We start from the raw sequence: 22,401 nt of genomic DNA on the forward strand, positions 1-22,401 counted from the left end.
AGAGGAGACACTCCACCTCCACCCCCTGTGGACACCTGTTTTGCTGGGAGTGCATCACAGAGTGGTGCAACACCAAGGTCAGTGTGCACCATCTTCAGTGTTATTGGACAAACAGCAGTGTCAGCTGTCATTAAGTTCCTGTTGCCGTCTTGTCAAAATAAAGTAAGAAAGAACCAAAATGCTTACTAGATTACTGACACTAATGGTATTTGTAGCCAAGCCAATGTCCTTTTACTGGCTTCTGACATGTTTGATAATTAATGAAACGCACTGTAAGCGCACATTTTTAATAACTTGAACATTAAAATGGGCAGAAATAACTGATCGAAAATTTTGAAACTTTGAATGTAGACATTTTCCAGTCTGCCCACAGTGATGCCAGTTCAGTCGTGGTGGGCAGCGTTGCTTACATTTACACCAGTAAGACACTTAACAGCTGATTAAATCTACAAGCTAGCTTGTTTAACCAATGAACACAGGGGAATCCTGGAACAGGAGTACAGGTAGTTTTTGAGGGTCAGCATCCCGGTGTACCCTGGACGGTCTCTGCAGATGTTGTTCCTATAACAGGAATTCTGCTGATTTGTGGTGTGTGGTCGTGCTATGCTCCTCCCACAGCTGGCTTTCACAGACGGCTGCCCCTCCCTGAATGTTCTTCATGATGCTCATCAGAGATTGTTGAGATTTTCTTTTAATATAAAGTCTTACAATACTTGACAACTAAAATAAAAAGCAAGTGACCAAGTTTTACAGCAGAAAGAATGCAGTTTTCTTTCTGACGTGAGTCCTTTCTGTCCTCTGGAGGTGCCTAAGTGCAAGTCTTACTTTTCTATCTAATTAAAAGATAGAAACAAGAAATGGGGGAAAAAAAGATACATTTAATTTTTAATTCCTTTTTTTGGGCACGTCATCCAACGGATAGTCCTATAAACTGAAAGTAGGCAAAGACAGACACCAACTGCTCCACCATGCTTCCTTCCTGTTGGGCTGCCTTCCTGTGGCACCGTCGGCTTCACACCTTCAGCTACTAATGCAGGCTTGCTTGCGGTTTGTGGGTGTATATAAAAAGAGGCACTGTGGTGATCTGGTACCGTGGGGCATGATTATTCAAGACCTTGTGTGGGAGCAGATGTTAAGATTTAACAGGGAGCCAATGAAGAGGAGCCAGTATAGGAGAAACACGCTGTCTCTACTCACTGCAGCATTTTTTACCTGCCCTCTGAGACAACCTGATAATAACTCGTAGTTCATTGTTATCAGTCCAGCCAGAAGTAATCATTATATGAACTCGTTTTTTTCAGCATCACTCTATATTGTGCAGTCTTACATATTTACACATCGTGGTCGTTAAAGCCATCCAGAGTGTAGTTAGACAAAAGGTTTCTAAGATTCTTAACATCATCTGAGTTTAGACATCAACTGACATCAAGGCCTTTGTCTTTGCTATGTAATGAAAATGTGTGCTTCTGCATGCAAGAGCTTTCTGTAAACCTTTCAGTCTGCTGTTTCACAGCACAGGAGTCTCTTTGAAATAGAAACTAAAGGCCTGAGATCGGTCCATAACTGGCTAAGCTAGGCTGGTCAACTGACATCTTAAATCTATGTTTAATTACCAGTAAGTGCAGTACATGGCCATGATTAAAGATAGACTGATGATACTTAATAGATGGTAGAGCAGTCTTCACCTGACCTCATGTGTTTTACAGGCAGAGTGCCCCCTGTGTCGGGACAAGTTCCAGCCTCACAGACTGGTGTACCTGAGGAACTACAGCTAGAACCACAGAGCCTCCACTGTAATCAACTCAACTGCAGAAAACACAACTTGTTCTTTTTTCTTTTCTTTTTTTTGCATTATTAAAAGAAAATTGAAAATATGTTACCAATAAACATTAAGTATTAAAATATGAATACAAACATGTACATGATTTGTGTTGCAGCCTCTGTTTCTGTTAGTTTTTGCATTTCTGTAGTAGCACGCTCCTCGGATAAAACGTAGCAGCTGATCCAGTGACAGGTGTCAGATGAGCCGTATCCTGCTCATATTTTGGAATAAGGCTGCAAATATGACGAGACACGGAACCAGTGAAGGGCTCTACGTACTCTATGGCTGAAAAAAAAACGACCAGTCTATGATGGAGCTTAGTGTCTGTGGTCTTTGCTTCGATTCTAGTTGTGCAAGACTTCTCGAAGAATATGCAGTATTAATACTGCAAACCTGGGCCCATAATACTCTTGCAAAATACTTTTTTTAATTACCAAGAGGTTCACTTCTTGGTTAAAAGTAGATAAATAAATAAAAATATAATGCTACAGAGTTCAGAAGCAATACAGGAAGTGCAGAATAATTAATTGTCAAATATTAGAAAACGTACAACAGCAAACAGTGGTATATAAATATTGTACATCCACCTTCTCCAAAGCCCTTATCTGACTCAGACGACATGCAGAGCATAATGACGAGCACAGCATCTGCAAACATTGCTGGTTTAAAAAAAAAAAAAAAAAAAAAAAAACAACCATGCGCGCGCGCACACACACCCAATAAAACAAGTCATTCTACATCAGTTTCTTTAAGCCACCACATCTACGGTTTGGTTAAAGCATGCAGAGCTGGAGCATCATAACAGACTGTTAAAAAAATGGAACCCAGCCATTCAAATAAAAGGAGCACTGTATCCTAAAATGTACTGAGATTTATCTACCCACTACCTGTATATACTATATTACATAGAAAAGTCAAATCTTTGATTTAAGACTCGCAGAAGACCATTCCAGCAGAAACATGAGAAACAAACCAAACATTTAGTTTTCACAAACCAGTCTAACATCCGTGATATCTTTGGATACAGCTTCAACTATACGAGCAGAGTTTCATCTTGGAAATATTACATCTGATCATTTAAAAACACAGCATTAATCTGATCAAAATACAATTTAACAACATTGCTAAGAGTTTGGATTCGCTGAAGTTAAAAAGAGGGGGGGGGGGGGGGGGGGGGGTCTACACCTCATTCAAACAAACAGCATTTTGAAACTACTGTGGCAAAAAGCACTTTCCCACAATTCCAAAAAAGTTCATTTACATTCACTTTAAATGACAGCATTCTGGATATTGTGTTCACTGAAGAATCATTTAGCCCTCAATGTGGATGGACCGACTCCCCACTGGTCCTGTCTGCTCTTTAGTGGAGACAAACTCATGTTCAAGCCATTTCACCACCTCTTTATCACATCAAATAGATTTCAAGCTGCAGCAAACCAGTTTGAAGGAAAATCAAACCAGTCCAAAGTGCTTTGAAAGCAGTGATAAGCGCAGAGGTGGCAAAGAACCCTTAACAGAGCTGGAGCACAATCCTGGGGTCAAAGTGTTAACACCATTTAAAGCTACATATTAATGGACCAATAATCATGTCTTAAAACCCTCACTTTTATGCATAATACAAAAGTTTCTGAAATTGTTAACCGACTAGTGTCTGGTAACAACTAGTCAGTCGCACATCCATCATAAGACTGTTAGTCAATCACTCAAACAATTATTCATTCTTCAATTTAATCTTATAATCCATTTTAATTAAAATATATTCCCCTTTAACTAAAGATGCTTGCTGGTTGGCTCTCCTGAACATTTGTAACATTTGTCTCTATAACTCTGAAAACAAGTCACCAATTCAAAATGATTAGTTGCACATTAAATAATGAGCACAGCCATTAGTGGGCGTTTCCTTCCCCTGCCCTGTCAAACCCAAACTATTATTTTAAGCACGCAATATAAGGAGCTGGAGGCTTGATTATACTACAGCGACATCCACATCATTTAAGGTGCAGAAGGCAGACATGATGGGGTCAAATGTCACATGATCTGTGTGTGTTTGTTCCATAAAATTCATAATTCTCAAATATGCACGCTTTAACCTAAACAAGCACAACAGAGTTAGTGGAAGTGAAGAAATGGAGAGATCAAACATTCAGTTCAGTCTTTGGTTTGATCTTAAGAAGCCAGCAGCACTTTAGACAAGCCCAGAAAAAGGAAACATAAGAAGGGAATCCCTGAAAAGCATCTATTTCATGTCACGTGACGATTTGATGCCATCTTCAAGTTGACATGTTTAAAAAAATAATTTCAAGGAGGGGGATGTGCTGGTTTGGAAAGACAAGAGCACTTGGTAAGTCCAACAACAGTGTGCTCATTTTACACACAGGGAACATCAATGGTGCTATCAGGAGTGAAGAAAACCATCTGCAGCCACTGGTGGAAAATACAAGTGGACATATTATTCCCAGTTCAGTGTCATTGTGAGCAGGAAGTAGAGAAGTACCCTCGGAAGCATTAGAGCGAACAGCTGCAGAATGATTGCAGCAGTTCCTACTAGTGAAACGAAACATTCCTGTGGAAAGCAACAGAGGAAAAGTAGTCCCCTTTTTATTTGCAAAGAGCTGTGTGACACCACACAGACAGTTCTTTCAGGACTCGAGACAGCTCCTTCAGGATTCATGGAGGAGTTGGACAAGCACCCGTGTGGTGGTGTTCATCTTTTCCCCGACTTCATGTAGGACGGGATGGCACCTCGAGCCGTCAGGCCTTCGAAGCGTTTGTAGGTGTAGTTTATGAAGACCCAGTCCTTGTTCTTCAGATCAGCTTCAGCCTGATTGGACACCTGAGTGGCTGGAGTAACACAACAAGTAGTAAGGCATTTTAATAATCTGAGATTTCACAACAAAGCATGAAATATTTGGAGCTACACTGTATGTACCTGTAGGTGTGAGGATATCTGAATCAGGGAATTCGTCAAAGTTTGAGGTGTCGTCAATGCTTCTGATATTTATGGGAATGGCAGCAGGCCTCTCCCTGGAAACATCAGTAAAGTTACAAAACGAAAGTCAAAGTTTGCATTTGAAAACAGAATCAGCAAATTGCCTGAATGGCTAACGGTCCTCTCCACAAATCGCCGCATTACTTTGTTGGAGGGTTTTGTGTGTCCCAGTGATCCCAAGGGCCATGCTGACCTCTGGTAGGATCTCCCAAGGCAAACGATGAAGAGCGATTCAATTGACCCCTACTGATAAAAGATGACCAAGGCACCAGTGTACCCTGTCCGGGATAGAGTTACGGGGGCCCCGCCCTATGGAGCCAGGCCTGGGGAAGAAACTGGAGAGAGAGCGTTTGGTGGCTGTGCCCAGCTTGGGCTACCCTCTTTTAGGCCCAGCACCTACAGGTGGCGCAGTAGCATCAAATGAAGTGTGTGTGTCGGTGGCAGAGGCCCGAGGTCCGATCCCTAGATACAGAGACTGGCTATCGGGAAGTGGAACGTCAACCTTCCTGCGTGGAAGGAGCCTGAGCTAGCGTGTGAGTTTGAGAGATGTCGGCTCAGTTGCGCTAACCTCAACGCATGGCTTGGGCTCTGGAACCAGACTTGTAGAGAGGGCCTTGACTCTATTTCAATCTGCAGTCAAATATAAGGATGTCCATAAGTGCACATGGCACCACAACACCCTAGGGCACAGGTCGATGATTGATTTTGGAATTCTTTCATCGGATCTGTGGCTGTATGTTCTGAACCTTCACGTAAAGAGAGAGACTGACAGGGTGCACCCAAGTGTATAGTGAGGGATCACTGGGAACGTGTTGCAGAGGCCGAAAGTATGTCTGTAATCCCACTGACACGCTTTCTATAGAGGAAACAGCGTCTCGGGATGAGGGGAGGGTGACCCTAATCCTTGGCTGACATGCCTCTGAAATGTCACGTGGAGATCTGGGGAGGTGCCTCCGGACTGACAGACTGGGGTAGTGGTTCCTATGTTTAAGAAAGGGGACTCGAGCGCCTGCCTGTCAGGGAAGGTGTACGCCAAGGTTTGCCTGTTAGTCAAACCTTAGATACGGGATAAATAATGTGGGGTTTTTTTGTCCTGGTCACAAAACAGTGGACCAGGGTCTTCATCCTCAAGGACATCTGAGGGTGCACAGGACTCCAGCCAGACAAAGATCATCTAATGAAACTCATTTTTAAATGCCTTCCTGTTGACCTGTAGGCACATTCACAACTCTCAGAGATTCTGGGTTCTTCTGTTTATGTTAAGTTGATTATTACAATTTAAAATGAAGACATTTGAGAATTCAACATGTCAGCACAACCATCTTTAACGTGCGTGGCAAGTATGCCCACCTGATATGGTCGTAGTCTACGCCCTCAAAGAAAGGATTGGACTTGATCTCCTCCACGCCCGAAGCCCCAATCCTGTGCTCCTCCTCACAGCAGAACCTGTAAACTCACGATCAGTTAGTACAATGCAATACAAACACCTCAGGTGTTAGAAGCCATTAGAAAGTTGACATTTTTGAAACCTCCATGGTCCGCATACAAAACAAGAGTGACAACAGCATGAACTACTATGACAGGATGGGAGATGAAGGAAAGCAGAGGTGCACTTGCCTGAGAATGAGGTCTTTGGCCTTCTCCGATATAGGCACCTCTGGAGGAAAGACGAGTGTTTCTCTCCAGTTCATCACTTTTCTGTACGTCTCCTGTGGCGTCTCTGAGCAAAATGGAGGATAACCTGCACAGACCAAAAAACAGGAATCAGATATTATAAAAGTCCATCTTATAATAACCTCAAAAGGTGAATAAGATTCATTTCCTGAAAAATTACCTATCAGCATCTCATACATGATCACACCCAGGCTCCACCAGTCACACAGTTTGTTGTATCCATTTTGCATGAAGACCTCTGGAGCAATGTAGTCCGGTGTTCCCACTGTGGAGAATGCCTGATGGATAAAGGAAGGGGGTCAATACATAGGATGAAAGGATGGGAAAAGCTACCACCTTTGTTTAAATGTTACACTTCCCACAGACAGGCTTCACAAAGACATTGCTTTGTCTGCACCGGGTAAGATCAAGATTTAACTCAGGGCTGATCTAATCAAAACAAAAGGAAGTGAGATTGTAATTCTAGCCACACAATGTCATGCTTCCTTTGTGCCATACATTTACATTATTATAATAAATGAATATGAGCTTTATATGTCGGTAACATGCAGGACTTTATTGACCGTGAAAAGCATAACACTGTGCTTTCATCCTTCAAATGCTGCTGTCGTCATAAGTTTCAAGAAGAGCACATTATTACACTTTTTCTGTAGATTCAATGAATTAATAGTTTAAATAATGAGCATTTCATTACAGCGGGGGCAGAGGAGTGAGGGGAAGACATGCGGGGTGGACTCGAACCCGGCCGTCCGCTCTCAGCCTTATGGCATGTGGTCGCCCGCTCCACGCACTGAGCATTTCTTTTTTACATTTCAAATTGTACAATCAAATACTCCCGTGGGTTTCTCTTTTTATTCACAACTAGTAACATTTGGCTCTGGGGTTTATCGTGAGCCCCTGACTGTGGAGCCATGTACGATTTCTAACAACTATCCCAATGACAAAAATATTTCCATTAACATTGTTTTTGTGGTGTTACCAAATCCAATCGAGCACAATACCAAATAGCAGACATTTTCTACACTTTCTAATCACATGTGTGTTCAAACCTACCAGCTGCCTCCTGTTCCTCTTCCAGGTCTCTGCTTTCCTCTTAGAGTTCATGTTCTGGGATGCTGTGTAGGCAAGACAACTCCATATTAAAAGCTACGACTCCATCACTGTGCATACAAACAGCGAGGCTCTCATCAGTCATTGAACATAACATTTGTGCCACTGAAGGTGAGTGCAAGTCTTCCTCACGGTCAGGCCTGCTGTTTCAGCATGATGTCTATGATCACTGTGTGAACACAACTGTGAAAAGGCTGAGGTGTGCCAAACTATACAAGAACCAGACTGAAACCAGTCACAACAGCTCATGTTTTGAGGCTGCACTTCAGCCAATGCTTCAATACACAGAAATGTACCATCTGGTACACCATCTGGAAAGTATCTGATTGCCAGTGGCTTAATTTGTCCAGCATGACAATGATTTCACCCACACTGCCAAAGCAGTGAAACCATTCTTGGATAGACAAACACACAATGGAATACACTCAGACTGGCCTGCCCAGATCCCAGCATTATGGAGGCAGAGTGGGATCACGCTGAAAGGATGATACAAATGGGCAGCCATCATCCAAATAAGAGCTTTAGAGTGTTCAGGAGAAGTACTCCTGAAGACTCCTTACAGAAATAATTAAAGAGCGAGAGAGAGCGCGCGAGAGAGAGCGCGCGCACCTGTGCTGAGGAATAAAAGTGTCCGACTTTCAAGTAAGGCTGCAGCGATTCATCAAGTATTTGGAATAATTCAACACATTTGGAGCTAAAAACAAACCTGCAATAGAAACGTATTTAGAAGCAGCGCGTGAATAAAACGTATAACGAGCCCACACAGCCGCTAGTTTTAAACAAAAACACTGATGAATATGATGCTGTCATAGTTTGATCACACACACACACAAACACAAAGAGGTGGAGTCCTTACAGACAGTGAGTGAAAGAAAGTGTTTGTCGTCCAAAACAGCAGCGCTGCTCCTGCGATCACCATTAAAACCTTTACTTTGAAAAAGTAAGTGTCCTTCATCAAAGCAGCTGATCAACAAACTCCAACATGAAGAAAAGCAAACTCAGCAGCTGCTGTTTGTTTCACACAGAAATCTGCAGTAAGCCTCCAGAGATTGCATTTAAACCTGCAGATGAACTGCTAACTTAGCCTGTTTGTACAGCAGCTGTCCTATTTGATGCCTGCAGCAAACGGGGGGAGTCTAAAGGGGGGCATTGGGTGTACTGGACCATATTAAGCCTTTGTAACACTTTTCAGATTAAAAGTGTTAATTGAAATGAATTAAACATTAATATTTAAAAATAAATAAACACCTTTTCACAAGCCAGTAAAACTAAGACACTGAGCCAAGCAATTTTAGGTTGTTATCAGAATGAATGAACATCTGCATCATAACATCTGTTTCAGCAGCACAGCAAACTGGCCTTCCTTCACTGCAGCCAGCACACGCTCCGTGTAAGGCTTACAGTCACTGGCTGCACATAAACCCACACACAAACACTGAACATGTGCACACCAGATACCTCATCCACGAGATAAAACACTGTCAGAGAGAACTTTAGAGCATTTATAGATTTTGGCACTTAAGGAAGTGTTTTCTTTTAACATTTTAATGTAATATTTTATATAAAAACAGCCTAAGGGTTGAGTTAATGTTACAGTTTCTAAAATGGAAACCACTGAGCAGTTCATTTTAAAAGACCCGTGTTTATTCTCTTTGTATATTAAATATTTATTATTGCAAAGCTATTTCTTATACGATTCATCGATGGAATAATCGATAGATTACTCAATTACTAAAATAATCAATCGCTGCAGCCTGACTTTCATCCTTACTAGAACTGTACAAATTCTGTTGTGTGCACATTTTAATAAAAGTCTTTTGTACAGTACTGTAGGCCCAGATATTATAGTCACCATGTCAAATGTGACTGCAAACACTCAGACACTGTGTAGAAACATCCAACTTATAGCAGTATTCCTAGCAATCCTGCACATTTCCTGTCATCTGATTTATGGAAAACTGAGCAGAGGAGGAAGTCTGCTCACACTGACCGTGGTCAAACTTCTGAGCTGTGAGCACTGTTTTTAAGGAAACAAGTTAAATGCAAGCAAGTGACGGGGGCTGCATGCAAGCCATATTTGAATTAAATGAACTTTGCTGACTTTGCTTACTGAGGTCATTGGGCAGGCTGTGGTTCAGGTTCTTGTAGAACTCAGTCCGATGAGCCCTCTTTAAGCCTGTGCACAGCCCAAAGTCAGACAGCTTCACGTGACCCTGAAACCAAGAGCACAACATTACACATAGCAGCAAAGTATGACGTCATACCAGGGTCACAAAACCAGACGTGTGCCCCACTGTGACCAAAGGTCAAAGTTCCTCATAGATAAACAGACCAAACAGAAACTCAGTCTAGCTATGGTCACATGTTCCAATCATTTTAAAAAAAAAAGGTGTTTCCACAGAAAACGTGAGTGTAGTAAAAACGAGAGCTCGGACGCACCCTGGAGTCCAGCAGCAGGTTGTCTGGTTTGATGTCTCTGTGGATGAAGCCCAACTGGTGGATGGAGTCAATGGCCAGCACCGTCTCTGCTATGTAGAACTGCGTAGCCTCTTCTGACAGAGTGTCCTTCTTCATCAGCAGGGTCATCATGTCGCCTGCACCACAGCAGCAGAGAACAGTCATTCTACAGGACGGATGAATACGGTTTCCAGCACATTTAAGCGGGTTTATTTTACTAATTAGCATCAACGTCTGTGCAATGCATCGAAAAAACAAAAACAAACAAAACACAGACATGAGAGTGTTGTTAATGTGAAGCAACAGGATGACTGGTTTTTTCCCCTAAACTGTTTTTGACTGTGAGTGATGAAATCATAACTGACTGCCAGACTTATAGAGGGGTGCAGCTACAGTACTATTGAAGATGACAACAGCATTCTTGTGTCACAGCAGTTTTTCATGCTGAGCAGCGCCCCGTTCGTACCTCCAGGTAGAAACTCCATGATGAGGTAAAGGTTCAGCTTATCCTGGAAACTGTAGAACATTTTGACCACCCACAGACTGTCGGCCTCGACCAGAATGTCTCGTTCAGCACGGATGTGACCAACCTGTACATGGACAGGAAGAAGGGGTTACACACAGATGTCAAAGGGCAGCACTCCAGGGTGTGTATCCTGTAGCTCACCTGTTCTTTCTCAAGCATATCAGCTTTGCGGAGGATCTTCATAGCATAAACATGACCGGTGTCTTTCTTCTGCACCAAGCGTACCTGCAAGTAGAAATCAAGAGTGCTCATCAAAAAGCTGATGATGGGTGTGGGAGCTTCTCCTGCCCAGAAGTTAGCCTCTCTTCTTCTTTCACTGATTGACTGCAGGATGGATGGAGAGGACTATGGAAACCCGTTTTTGCCACTAAAAAAAATGTATCCTTAACTCCAAATTTTGAGTTATTTTCTCAAAAATTTCACTTATTAACTCGAAATTTCGAGTTAGCTCTGCCAATCTGCGTGAACGAAGTCATTTTCTTGTTACCCAGAAGCATATGGCGCAGAGTAATGCGCACTCAAAACGGGACCGCAACAGAGTTTTCGAGAGTACGTTTGCTGATTTTAACGCCATGTGATTCAGCTAATAACACAAGGATTTCATCATTTGTGAAGCCTGGCTGAAAATACTCAGCAATTCATTCATGTGCATTCATGACTGGCTGTAATACTGGTAGCTTAGCTGTAGCAGTACTTGAGGGCTTTAACTTCCGGGTAACAAGGAAATGACATCATTAACGTAGATTACTGATTGGCAGAGCTAACTCGAAATTTTGAGTTACTTTTCTGAAAATTTCGAGTTAATAAGTCAAAATTTCGAGAAAATAATGTGAAAATTCGAGTTATGGATACTTTTTTTTTTTAGTGGCGGAAATGGGCTTCCATAGAGGACAGATCTACTAATGAAGCAGAGATTCTTTAAATGATGGAATTTTTTTTCTAATCAACCAGGTGAAGCGAGTGCACTACACTCTGCAGTGATATGCTGAGGGACCAGCACTGGAGCTAGTAACATGAGGAATCAGCAACATGTAACAGTCAAGACGTGGTTACTTGTTACATTTGGTTTTTTTAAATGCTGTAACAAAAAATATCTCAAATGTGGACAAAAATAAAGTATTTCTTATCTCATGTTCCGTTGGAGTAAAGTTCTATGTTCACTGAACCTTTAAAGCAACAGTTTAAATCAGAATGAGCTCCCCTCAGTCTCCTAGCATAGACCAGCTACAGTATCAGTTTCAAAATCCCATATGGGCTTTTTGCCTAGCTATTGCATTCACAAGATTTTTACAAGACTTGACGTCTAACCTTCACCCTGAGGTTTAGGTCACCGACATTTAAACTCATCTGAAATTTTCAGCAGATACACCTACACTATCAATTTGAAACTTCGTCACCTCATTTTAGAGTTATTGCATTAGCAAACTTCAACGTGTACGTCAAAATTGTAATTGGTGCATTTCTACACAGTGATGAGCAGAGTTAGAATTGTTTCCATTTTTTTCCATGTTTCAAAACAACAGCATCAAATGCTTTTTACCTCTCCGAAAGCTCCTCGGCCAATCACCTTCAGGGATTCAAAGTCCTCCAGACCCAGTCGAGTACGTTTCAAACGCAGAAATTCGGTCTCCTTCCTTGCATGCTCAGAGCGCCGGATACGTTTCTGCAGAGGACACAGCACTTTAAATACACTATACTGTTTAAGTCACACTTCAGAGGTGTCTTATTTTAAAGCAATAATTAAAATTTACTGTTAAGCAAATTAAGATGTAAGAAAGAAAAATGACTTCCAACAGCCCAGCTTAGATTACTGTCTGGTGGATTTTCAGTGCTTCTAGCTAAAAGAATGAAGAACTGTTTACTGTTTAAGGGACTGCCAGTGAAAGTGGACGGTATAGCCATGATTTTTTAAACATAAAGCTCATTGTTGCAGCCCGAGGTAGCACAAAGGTGATCCCTTAGACTGGTTTATAGTTGAAATCCCCCTGTGTTATTGGTTCTGTTACCAGTTAGTTAACATAAACAAATGGAAGTCTACTGACCAAAAGCAACCAGACTCATTTTTAAAACTTTAAGTTCCGATTTCTTTTTTAAATGCAGCTACAGAGGCTGTTTGAGAGCAGGGCTCCATGCTGTAAATTAGCCTTTGTACATGAAGCGTTTCATGTCCACTGTGAGACTTTATTATACTCTGGAGCAGACACAGACAGCTGGAGATACAACAGCTGATTGGTTGTTCCCGTTACACTCTTTGAGTATAACATTTGAGTGCACTGATTCTTATATAGTGTTTGTCTACTCTCCCGGAGTACTCAAAGCGCTCTATACAACATGCCTCATGCCAATAACACTCATTCATACAAGCACTTTCTTCTATACTTTAGTGCTGTGTAGCTAACATTCATACTCAGATGGTTAGTATCTTGCCCAAGGATATTTGGCAATCCCTGGTAGGGCCAGGGATCGAACCACCAACCTTCCAATCAGTAGCTGACCTGCTCTACCTGACCTACACCAACACTGAGATTACACACACTGTGACATAAGTCTCCAGAACACACGGGTCAGTAAACACCTTACTCACCTCTTCATCAGCCAAGCCCTCCTGATCCATAACTTTCTCCAGCTTCTGCTGCCTGAAACCACAGCACAGCTTATTACTGGTTACAGGCATAAGTTATTATGTTTCTTTATTAAACACATGACAAACACAGAACAAAGCTTTAGTGCACTTTTACTACCCTATCATTTTCATATAGCAAAAACGTTCTGTACTAAAAATGCAATAAACCAGTCAGGACGAGGTTATGACTATACTGTACTGTGAATGTCACAACAGGAAGTGACCCCTCCTCAGTGTAATACTGACAGGAGCCACATCCTGATGAACCAAAACAAACAAAGTGGGTTGTCCATGCATTAGCCATCAGGTTCAGTTGTGCTGCGAATTCAGTGGTTAGTTGTTTTATTTGGAGGACAAATTAATCGGCCCACTGTTTTTTTTTGTAGCTCATAACTAAAGCTAAAATGGCAACGTTAGCCTTTGTTCATGTAAGAAGCACTAAAGCTTGTGAGCGTTACCTCATCTCTCTCTCCTCATGCTGAGCGATGAGGTTACTATAGAAGTTCTCCAGGGTCACTTTGGCCATGGTGACCCTCTCTTTGGTGTGGTTACTCATGGAGGGGTACGAGGTCTGGCTGGTCATTGCCATGCTTTACCTGAGACAATAAAAAGAGCAAAGAGTTGTGCACTGAAGGATGCAGAGAAGACATCTGCTCTATTAAAACATGTTTCGTGTTATGGTAATCTCAGATTTCCCACATCTAAAAATACTAAACTATGAAATAAGAAGACCGTTGGTCCACAGAAAGAGGAAGGAAAGTAGCAGGCTCTGCTGCCTGTGACAATGCTGCTATGAAGAAACAATGAGGAAATCTAACATGTAAAAAAACTGACACCAGACCAGAGGAGGATATTTTAAATATTATGTGGAAGGGCTGGGTTAGAGTTGCATTTAAGTCAGGAAATTGAGCAACTGTTGATTATTGTGCTTTAACACAACTGTGCAAAAGCCTTTTCCCACATGTCACTTTATGTTTTGCTAGGAAACAGTTTGGACCATTTGAACAAGCTTGAACAGTCATACTGATACAACCAGGTATCTATATTACCTTTGAAAACAGCCTGAACTCTCTTAAGCAAGCTTCCAACTATTTCTCTCAGTCATCTTCAGGTTTATCAGGCTTCCTGATGAATATTCCAAAAGCTTTCTTTGGATGATGTCTGCTAGTGATGTGCGCGACTAGTGGACTAGATGATCGTGGACGGTAGGGCAGGGCGATATGGCCAAAAATATATATCATGATATATATTTGAAAATTTGCGATAACGATATAATTTCTGCGAGACAAAATACAACTCCACAACTTTACTAACGCAAAAAAAAAAAAAGCTCATCCATTTATTTTACTTAAACAAGCAGCTGGGTTTTTTTTTTTTTTTTTTTTAATGTGCATTAAAGCTATATAAACATTTAACAGTGCAAACGCAAATTCCAAGTTTAACCAAAATGCATTTCCAGTAGAAATGGGCTGAGATATCCTGAGCATAACCATGTATAATATCCACTTAAGTAAAAAAAAAAAAAGAGGTGCTTTGCTACATTAAACTGCAGTGTGCCAAATAAAAAAGTCAAATACGTATTTTTAGGGCTGCCACAAACGATTATTTTGATAGTCGACTAGTAGGGCTGCTGAATTAATCGAATTTTAATCACGATTACGATCTGGGCTTTCAACGATCATTAAAAATGACTGCGCCGATTATTTGCACCTCCCTCGTGCTTTACTCTCGCGCTGCTTGAGCAAATCAAGCGCACCTCTCTGCATTTTGAACACGCGTCACAACAATTAAGAGAACCCAAGCAAAGCTCGGAAAGCTAAGCAGAAGTTATTTGGAGAGGAGAGAGTGACTGCTGTTGGTTGAAAAGAGAGGTATATAAAAAAACAAAAAAAAAAACAAAAAAAAAACAAAAAAAAAAAACACTTCAGTGGTGTGGAAACATTATGGGTTCGCGGAGTTAGACGTGGATCAAGTAGACACAGTGTGTAAACTTTGCTGCAGTGTAGCTGGACCACAGAGCAACACTGCAAAGTTCACTAAACATAGATGTTTAAATTTTTCATTTATTTCTTATATTGCAAACATTTGCACTGTATTTGCAAAGTATTTGCACACTATTTTATATTATTTTTTTAAAGTCATTATTCAATACATTGTTATTGTTAACCCTTTAAAGCCGGTCAGAGCAGCACGCTCCGTTTTGCGTAACTAGTTTTAAATCCTTGTAGAACCGGAACCGCGTAAGCTAGCGCAATAATTTTTTTTGCATATGAAACCGGAGTTGTTGTACTTAAATCTTATGCCATCAGCTTGTCCTCGGTCACGGTTTCCTTCCACATATAGCTTTGCAAAAATTTTATAAAAAGCGCTTGCAGGAACAAAAACATAATATTCCAGAAACACACTTTGCCGATCCTATCAGCTGTTCGTAACACTTCCCACATTGAAAAAGACGTCAGCGCGAACTATCGCATGTCCGCCATTTCCTGCCCGAAACCGGAAGTGACGTCATTTTCGCGGAAAATGTAGTTTTTTTACTTGTAGGCCTTAAAAGCCTATACTGGTGTTTTTATAAGTCATGTTTGACTCTATACTTTTCTGAATAGTTTCTGGGATGCTTAGAACTTCAATTGCACTGCTGGAAAAGTTTATTTTGATGCACCTGCTGTTTTCTTTGCAAATTTGCATCATAGGATTGTTTTTCCTGCAGTATATAAAAATTGCTACATCTCCAAAAAAAACTATGAAGACACTCAAAATAAATTTCCTGTTGTTGTAAACTATTTTTTGCAACTTTTTTGTATTTAAAGTTTTGAGGGATAAACCTCTTAAACTTCTCTAAATAGAAATGTATGTAAAAAAACAAAACAAACGATTTTCAATTTTTTTGTAGTTTATTGCACTTTTTTGCAATTAATGTAGTTACTGTGGACTTAATGCATACATATCATTAAAATATGGGTTATAACAGTTGTATTGATGTATAGCAACTTGAAATGCTCCCACAAATGGCACTACAACATGTAAAAAAATAATATAAGTTCTGGCGGACTTGGTTCTATGGTAGGTCTTAAAGGGTTAAATAAATATCGTCAAATAATCGAGATCTCAATTTCAGTGAAAATAATCGTGATTATCATTTTTGCCATAATCGAGCAGCCCTATCGACTAGTCACCGATTATTTTTGCGATTAGTCGACTAATCAGATCATGCATCCATTGGACGTAAAACGTACAGCTTATTGCACCAGCAGCATCTGCTCTTATATAACTATCATTAGCTTACAGCTTTAAGTGTTTAAGGTATGTGCTAACTAAAAATAAAGACAAGATGATAGTTTATTACATTTTAATGAAATTTGCAGATTGTTTCCGTGAAGTTTAATAAACTCCTTGCTATCTAAAATATAACAGGACACCGGAGTATATTCTCGAGCATCTCACACTTCTGATAATCAGTTGTCTGTTTGATTCAGCTGTGTAAAAACTTTAATCTCAGACAAACCGATTTACTCAGGAACAAATAAAACACTGGAAAAAGCCAAACAATAACATTTTTAAATGGTAGACGGCCTGCATTTGTATAGCGCTTTTCTAGTCCATAGGACCCCAAAGCGCTTTACACTATTCAGTCATTCACCCATTCACCCACACATTCACACACTGGCGATAGCAAGCTACATTGTAGCCACAGCTGCCCTGGGGCGCACTGACAGAGGCGAGGCTGCCGGACACAGGCGCCACCGGGCCCTCTGACCACCACCAGTAGGCAAACATGGGGTTAGTATCTTGCCCAAGGATATTTGGCATGCAGCCAGGATGCAGCCTGGGATTGAACCACCGACCTTCTGATTAGTGGCTGACCTGCTCTGCCACCTGAGCTACAGCCAGGTTTAAGTTATCTAAGTGACTTATATATGTTTAACCTGAGTAGCAAAAGATGGCGGTGGGTTTGAAAACTATTTGCCGGGAGTCCGGTGTTCTCACCGGCTCTAGTGAGCCTTGCCCCCGGCGAGCTATCGAGCTAGTGGGTAACAGATGTCTCCGAAAACGTCTGAGCGCTTTTGAAAATATGTATTCTTGATAAACTGAGCAGATATTTGAGGTTTACACAGCTACATTCTCGACTGAAAATATGTTAAACGTTTATTTTGTGACCCAGAAAGAATAATAAGAGTAATATTAAAACTAACTAGCTGCCGCCATTGTTGGAAACTGAGCTGGGCTGCGCTATAAATTCTGGGACACAGCTTCTTCTTCTTCTTCTTCTGGGTTTAACGGCAGCTGGCATCCTTGTACACGCAGTGCTGCCATCTTCTGTTTCAGTCCGTTATTACACTCTTAAATCCCACTACTTATTCCTGCGTCTTTTGTGACCTTACAAAGCTTCAAACGACGCGTCGACTATTAAATCAATCGTCTGCGATTTTGATAATCGACATAATCGTGACTAGTCGACTAATCATGGCAGCCCTAGTATTTTTCGGACTATAAGGTGCACGGGGTTATAAGGCACATTAAGCGAAACAAAGCAGTCAGATAAATCAAACTTTATTCAATTCATTCTTCTTGCTTCCTCCACTTCTGTACCATTGATTCGTTAATGCTGTATTCTATCACAGCTGCTCTATTCCCATGTTGTTGTAGTATATTAATGACTAACTTCGTATTGTGGCTCAGAATAGAGCTGCTACTCTAAGGAGACAGGAGGCAGTCGAGGAGGTCGCCTCCTGGGTAAAGTATTCCAAAAAATCCCAAAATCCCGAACACCGCTGAAATGGAGCCTCAAACCATGACAGACACTCCACCGTGTTTACAGTTCGCTTTAGACACTCTGAACAACTATTTCTTTAGATTCATTGTACAATCAGACTTGTTGCCACTGATTTTTAGTCTAGTTTTTGTGTAATTTGGCACAGCTCAGCCTTTTCTCCATGTTTCCTTTACTTGAGAATGGCTACTTGACAGCCTACTCTTTCATTCATGCCTGTGCATCTCGCAGGTGCTATGTTAGGGCTTTGGTAGGTCTTTTAGATAATGTTCATCTGTAGACAGTTTTGTCATACTGGGGTTTTTTTTGTGTGTCTTATCAAGTTTCCTCAAATTTTTAAGGAAAATCTGCAAACCTCGCTGAGATTGTGAGTTTTTGAGAATCAAAAGTCAATCAAAAATACTATTTCATTCCTGCCAAACTGTTATGGCTGACGTACAGCTAAAGAAGAAAATAAATCATACATTTGTGACATAGGCTGCTAGTGAAAAAAAAAAAAAAAAAAAAAAAAAGAGCCATACAATTTAAAATTGCATTCAAGTTGTTTGGTATGTGTAGATGAAACACTGGTTCATCCCTTTTGTTTATGATTGAATGATTCATAGGTCAGTTTGTGACACACTGGACCTAAAAAAAAAAAAAAAAAAAAAAATGCAGCTAACATGTTTCATGAATCACTGTTATGACCTGAAATCCAAATATAAAACTGTCATATTCAAATGTCATGCAGCAGTTATATACAACCATTTATATTAAAATGCATTAAAATGCTGACAATGCCTTGTGAGTTTTTGGGAAACAAAAGAAACAACTAGACTGCACACCAACTACACACTCCAAACACATTAAATGTCACAAATCTCGCCACTGTCACAACTTTCCTCAGCAAACAAATGTCAGCACAATCAGCTTGCCTCCAGTATTTCCTTAGACTATCGCCTTTTTGTTTCTTTCTGCACGTATTATTAGAATCAGGATTGTCGTTATTTAGCCAAGTTTGTGCACACGGACAAGGAACCTGACTCCAGTTCACACTTTGCTCTTCTGCAAGGAAGAAGACTCTAAAGATGTAAAATTATTGCATATACTGCTTATTTATTTATTAATTTATTAATTAGGGATGTTCAACGTTTCCTCAGATCTCTTAGTCTACTACACGAGGAAAAATTTTTTTGACTAACTGACTAGTCTAAAAACCAAGAAACACGCAGGTATTAGGTTGAATTTGATACGCAGGTAATGGAAAGTGTCAAACTAACAAAGGCACCTGACACCATGAATCACATTCTTCAATAATGAATCATGCTGCTTAAATGCACAGCACCTCACATCACGCCTTGCCAACACTGCACACTTACTGCAGACCGACAACGCAGAAGAAAAATGATGAAAACAAATCGACGTTTAACATGACATGAAAACACAGAACGCGTTCACGCATTACTAAAATATGACATCCGAAAAACGAATGAACTGTGTAGTGTGGTGCTTAGTGCTGTGCACACTGTTTGAATGTTCATGACAGCCACTGAATTAAAAGTTTAAATCTAAAATAACAAAATAATAAATCATCCGCTTATCTGATGTCGGGTTGCAGGGCAGCAGGGAAGCCCAAATCTCCCTCTGCCACCTCCTCCAACTTATCCGGAGAAACATTGAAGAGTTCCCAGGCCAGCCAATCGATATAAGCTTCCCAGTGTGTCCCAGGTCTACGCTGCGGCCTCCTCCAAGTAGGACATGCTTGGTCTAAACACTTTACCGAGGAGGACACAGCTTTAGCCGTGTCCTTTCAATGTGGAGGAGTAGTGGGTCTACTCTGAATCCCTCCCAAATGACTGAACTCTTTATCTGAGGGAGAGCTCATCCACCTTTTGGACAAAGCCAATTTGTATCCGCAATCTAATTCTAATATTGTTAACAAAAAGATTACGCCTACATTTACAGATTCATGGTGTTTCTCAACAACAATGTGTCATCTGGAGGCAGATGGCTAACATTCATGACACAATAATATATCGAATCGTTAGTCTGCCTGCCTGTTGATTCTTGCACTCTCACTACGATCAGCTGACTTCAGTTTGGATATGGACATTAGCTTTATTGCACAAAAGGATGAGAGCGCAATGGTAAAGTGGAGGACAGATACAAATGCCTCATACTGTTAACACAACTTTGGCTCTTTGAAAGCACCTGCACAGCAAGCATGCTAACGCTAAGCCGAGAGCCCACAGTGATGTTAAAGCTGAGTAAATGCTGACCCCAGACCAGCACCGTGATAAAGTGAGCCACAGCTGAACATCAACAGGTAACAAACTGATGAACAGCCAGGCTGCAGCTTCCGTTCTACCTGTTCATGTTCCTACAGTAGAATCTCTTTGGATCACTTTAAAGTGTCTTATATTTGATTTGTGTCATCAGCTCTGTTTTCATACCTAAATGCTCTGAGAAAGCTCAGGTGTGTCCTCATTAGGACAGGGATTTGTGTTGGTTGTAGCCTCGGGTCTATATTGTTAATTGGTCATTATGAGACAGTATTTCAGATCATTCAACATGAAAGTAATGTAACAAATCCTAGGTGTAATCAAGTAACCTACTGCATTACCTTCAAGGAAAGTGTTCTGTGTAATATGTGCATTAATTACTTATTTGAGTAATGACAGGAACACTGATCACAACAAAGAGTGGCAACACCTCCAACATGCACAAACATGCAATTCATTTGCATGAATATGATGACTTTGATATGCTGCTTAGAGATGGTGGTGACTCAAAGTGGAGCCAATGAGAATTGATAAGTGATATCTATAATGGAGTAGAAACTGCTTACTTCTTCCCCATCCCTGATGATTACAGGACCAGTGCTGCTGTTTTGGATGCTGGAAACATGTTTCTCACTCAGCGTCTCAGTAACAGCTCAGCCTCTTTGCTCTTAGTGGTGTGCACGCTCCATGTGACAACATCATATTCACTATGTTATCAGTGTTTTTGTTTATAACTGGGGGCTGTGTGGGCATAATGTTGTTATTCTTTTTATTCACACGCTGCCCCTAAATACTGTTGCAGGTCAGTTTTTAGTCGCACATGTGGGTGAAGCACTCATGCTACAGAGTGGCACATCATTGAAGCAAAACCTTTTACAATTGAATTACTTGATGAATTGTACACTATACTGTTACATAGTTTGTGACAAAGGATTCAAATATGTATAAAGAAGGAACTTATACATTGGACTGTTTAACAATTTGTTAGGAAAGCACACAGGCTTCCACTGTGGGAAATCAGCACATCTCCAACCTCCAAACCACCACTAATCCCTAAGAACCACAAGTATTATCTCACCAAGTTTATAATGGTAGACTGACAATGTCATGATCCCCTGCAGCCTGTACAGCTAACATTAGTAACTTTAGTTACATTTGGTGCGTGGGAGAGTAAATTATTTTTTATGTGTAGTAAACAAATTCTATGAAATTATGCACCACGTAACACAATTAGAGAAAAACAGGGGGGGGCTATGTCATGTTTTGTCAGACGTTTATGACGTTTCACTGAAGTCCACACCGTCTGCCTTTTTCCGCAAGTTGCATCTGCTCAAAGTTTTATGATCTCAGATAAACAAGTGCATTAAAAGAGGAAATAAATAAAACGCGACGGTCAAGAAATAGCATTTAAACCCGACAGGAGCCAACAACACGTAGTTCCGGATGCACGCAGTGCCGAAAGAGTAAAGTATTACGGATAGAGAATGACTTAAGCCAACACTCACGATCCTTCCTCATTCTCTTGAAGTTTAGAACTTTAAATTTACAAAGTTTCATTAATCTCACTCTACTACACTAACTTGCTATCATTAGTTAGCTAGCTAGTTTGCTATTAAAGTTCCTGCCAGCGTAAAGTCAGCGAGGGAAAACATAAGCGATACCCAATACTTCCTTCAAAATAAAACGGCCCTTTTTCGAGGAAATGTTTCGCCTCAGCTTTGAATGTATGCGTCTTTATTTTTTTAAAGCCTTGACCAGAAAACACCGGCCTTCGTATCCACTGCTTTACAACTTGACTTGAAGTTCTCCAAACCAAACAGCTAAGTGAAAGTTAGCTAGTTAACGTTAGCTACTTATCTGCTCAAAGCGCCCCAGTCGTTTGTCACAAGTACAATAAGGAACAAAAAAACATATTCGTTACTTGTTTCACAAGGCAGCGAAAAAAAGAAAGCAGCTACTACAGCAACTTGTCGTCGTTTAATTCCACGTTTTTAGAGTTACTCTTTGTTCGCTTACCTTGGTCGAAGGTGCGGTAGCTGTCGCCTCTTGCTCTGCTTTGCGATGAGCGTTGCGTCACCAGCAGTTTGAACTCAGCGGACACCTAGCGGCGCATCATGCCCTCCTCCGTGAGCCAGCACAGGAAAGAGTGGATTTCTCCACTGCTCGTC

General features: G+C 40.9%; 2 protein-coding genes across 3 annotated transcripts in view; one reads left to right on the forward strand and one right to left on the reverse strand.

Annotated features, from left to right (window-relative positions):
- The window catches only part of pex10 (peroxisomal biogenesis factor 10), a 4,464-nt gene extending 2,544 nt beyond the window's left edge, over window positions 1-1,920 (forward strand). The window contains exons 5-6 of the mRNA XM_026153912.1: window positions 1-77; window positions 1,707-1,920. The exon at window positions 1-77 is cut by the window's left edge and continues 59 nt beyond it. Of these exons, the coding sequence (XP_026009697.1) occupies window positions 1-77; window positions 1,707-1,775 (146 nt within the window). The 3' untranslated portion in view covers window positions 1,776-1,920. The remainder of the gene's footprint in view (window positions 78-1,706) is intronic.
- Window positions 1,921-3,642: 1,722 nt separating this feature from the next.
- On the reverse strand, window positions 3,643-22,401 carry stk38a (serine/threonine kinase 38a). Of its 2 annotated transcripts, none has more exons than XM_026153910.1 (14): window positions 22,250-22,401; window positions 13,660-13,797; window positions 13,163-13,214; window positions 12,119-12,241; window positions 10,720-10,803; window positions 10,519-10,642; window positions 10,035-10,189; window positions 9,697-9,808; window positions 7,539-7,600; window positions 6,646-6,763; window positions 6,429-6,552; window positions 6,162-6,257; window positions 4,752-4,846; window positions 3,643-4,663 (listed from the first exon to the last, which is right to left on the reverse strand). In XM_026153910.1, exons 2-14 carry the CDS (start codon window positions 13,788-13,790, stop codon window positions 4,527-4,529), a joined length of 1,413 nt encoding a protein of 470 aa, XP_026009695.1. In that variant the 5' UTR covers window positions 13,791-13,797; window positions 22,250-22,401; the 3' UTR covers window positions 3,643-4,526. The 2 variants fall into 2 exon arrangements, with proteins under 2 accessions (XP_026009695.1, XP_026009696.1); XM_026153911.1 differs by having other exon boundaries at window positions 9,706-9,808; window positions 22,250-22,398.

The sequence above is a fragment of the Astatotilapia calliptera genome, chromosome 20, assembly GCF_900246225.1.
Source record: "Astatotilapia calliptera chromosome 20, fAstCal1.2, whole genome shotgun sequence".
Lineage (NCBI taxonomy): Eukaryota > Metazoa > Chordata > Actinopteri > Cichliformes > Cichlidae > Astatotilapia > Astatotilapia calliptera.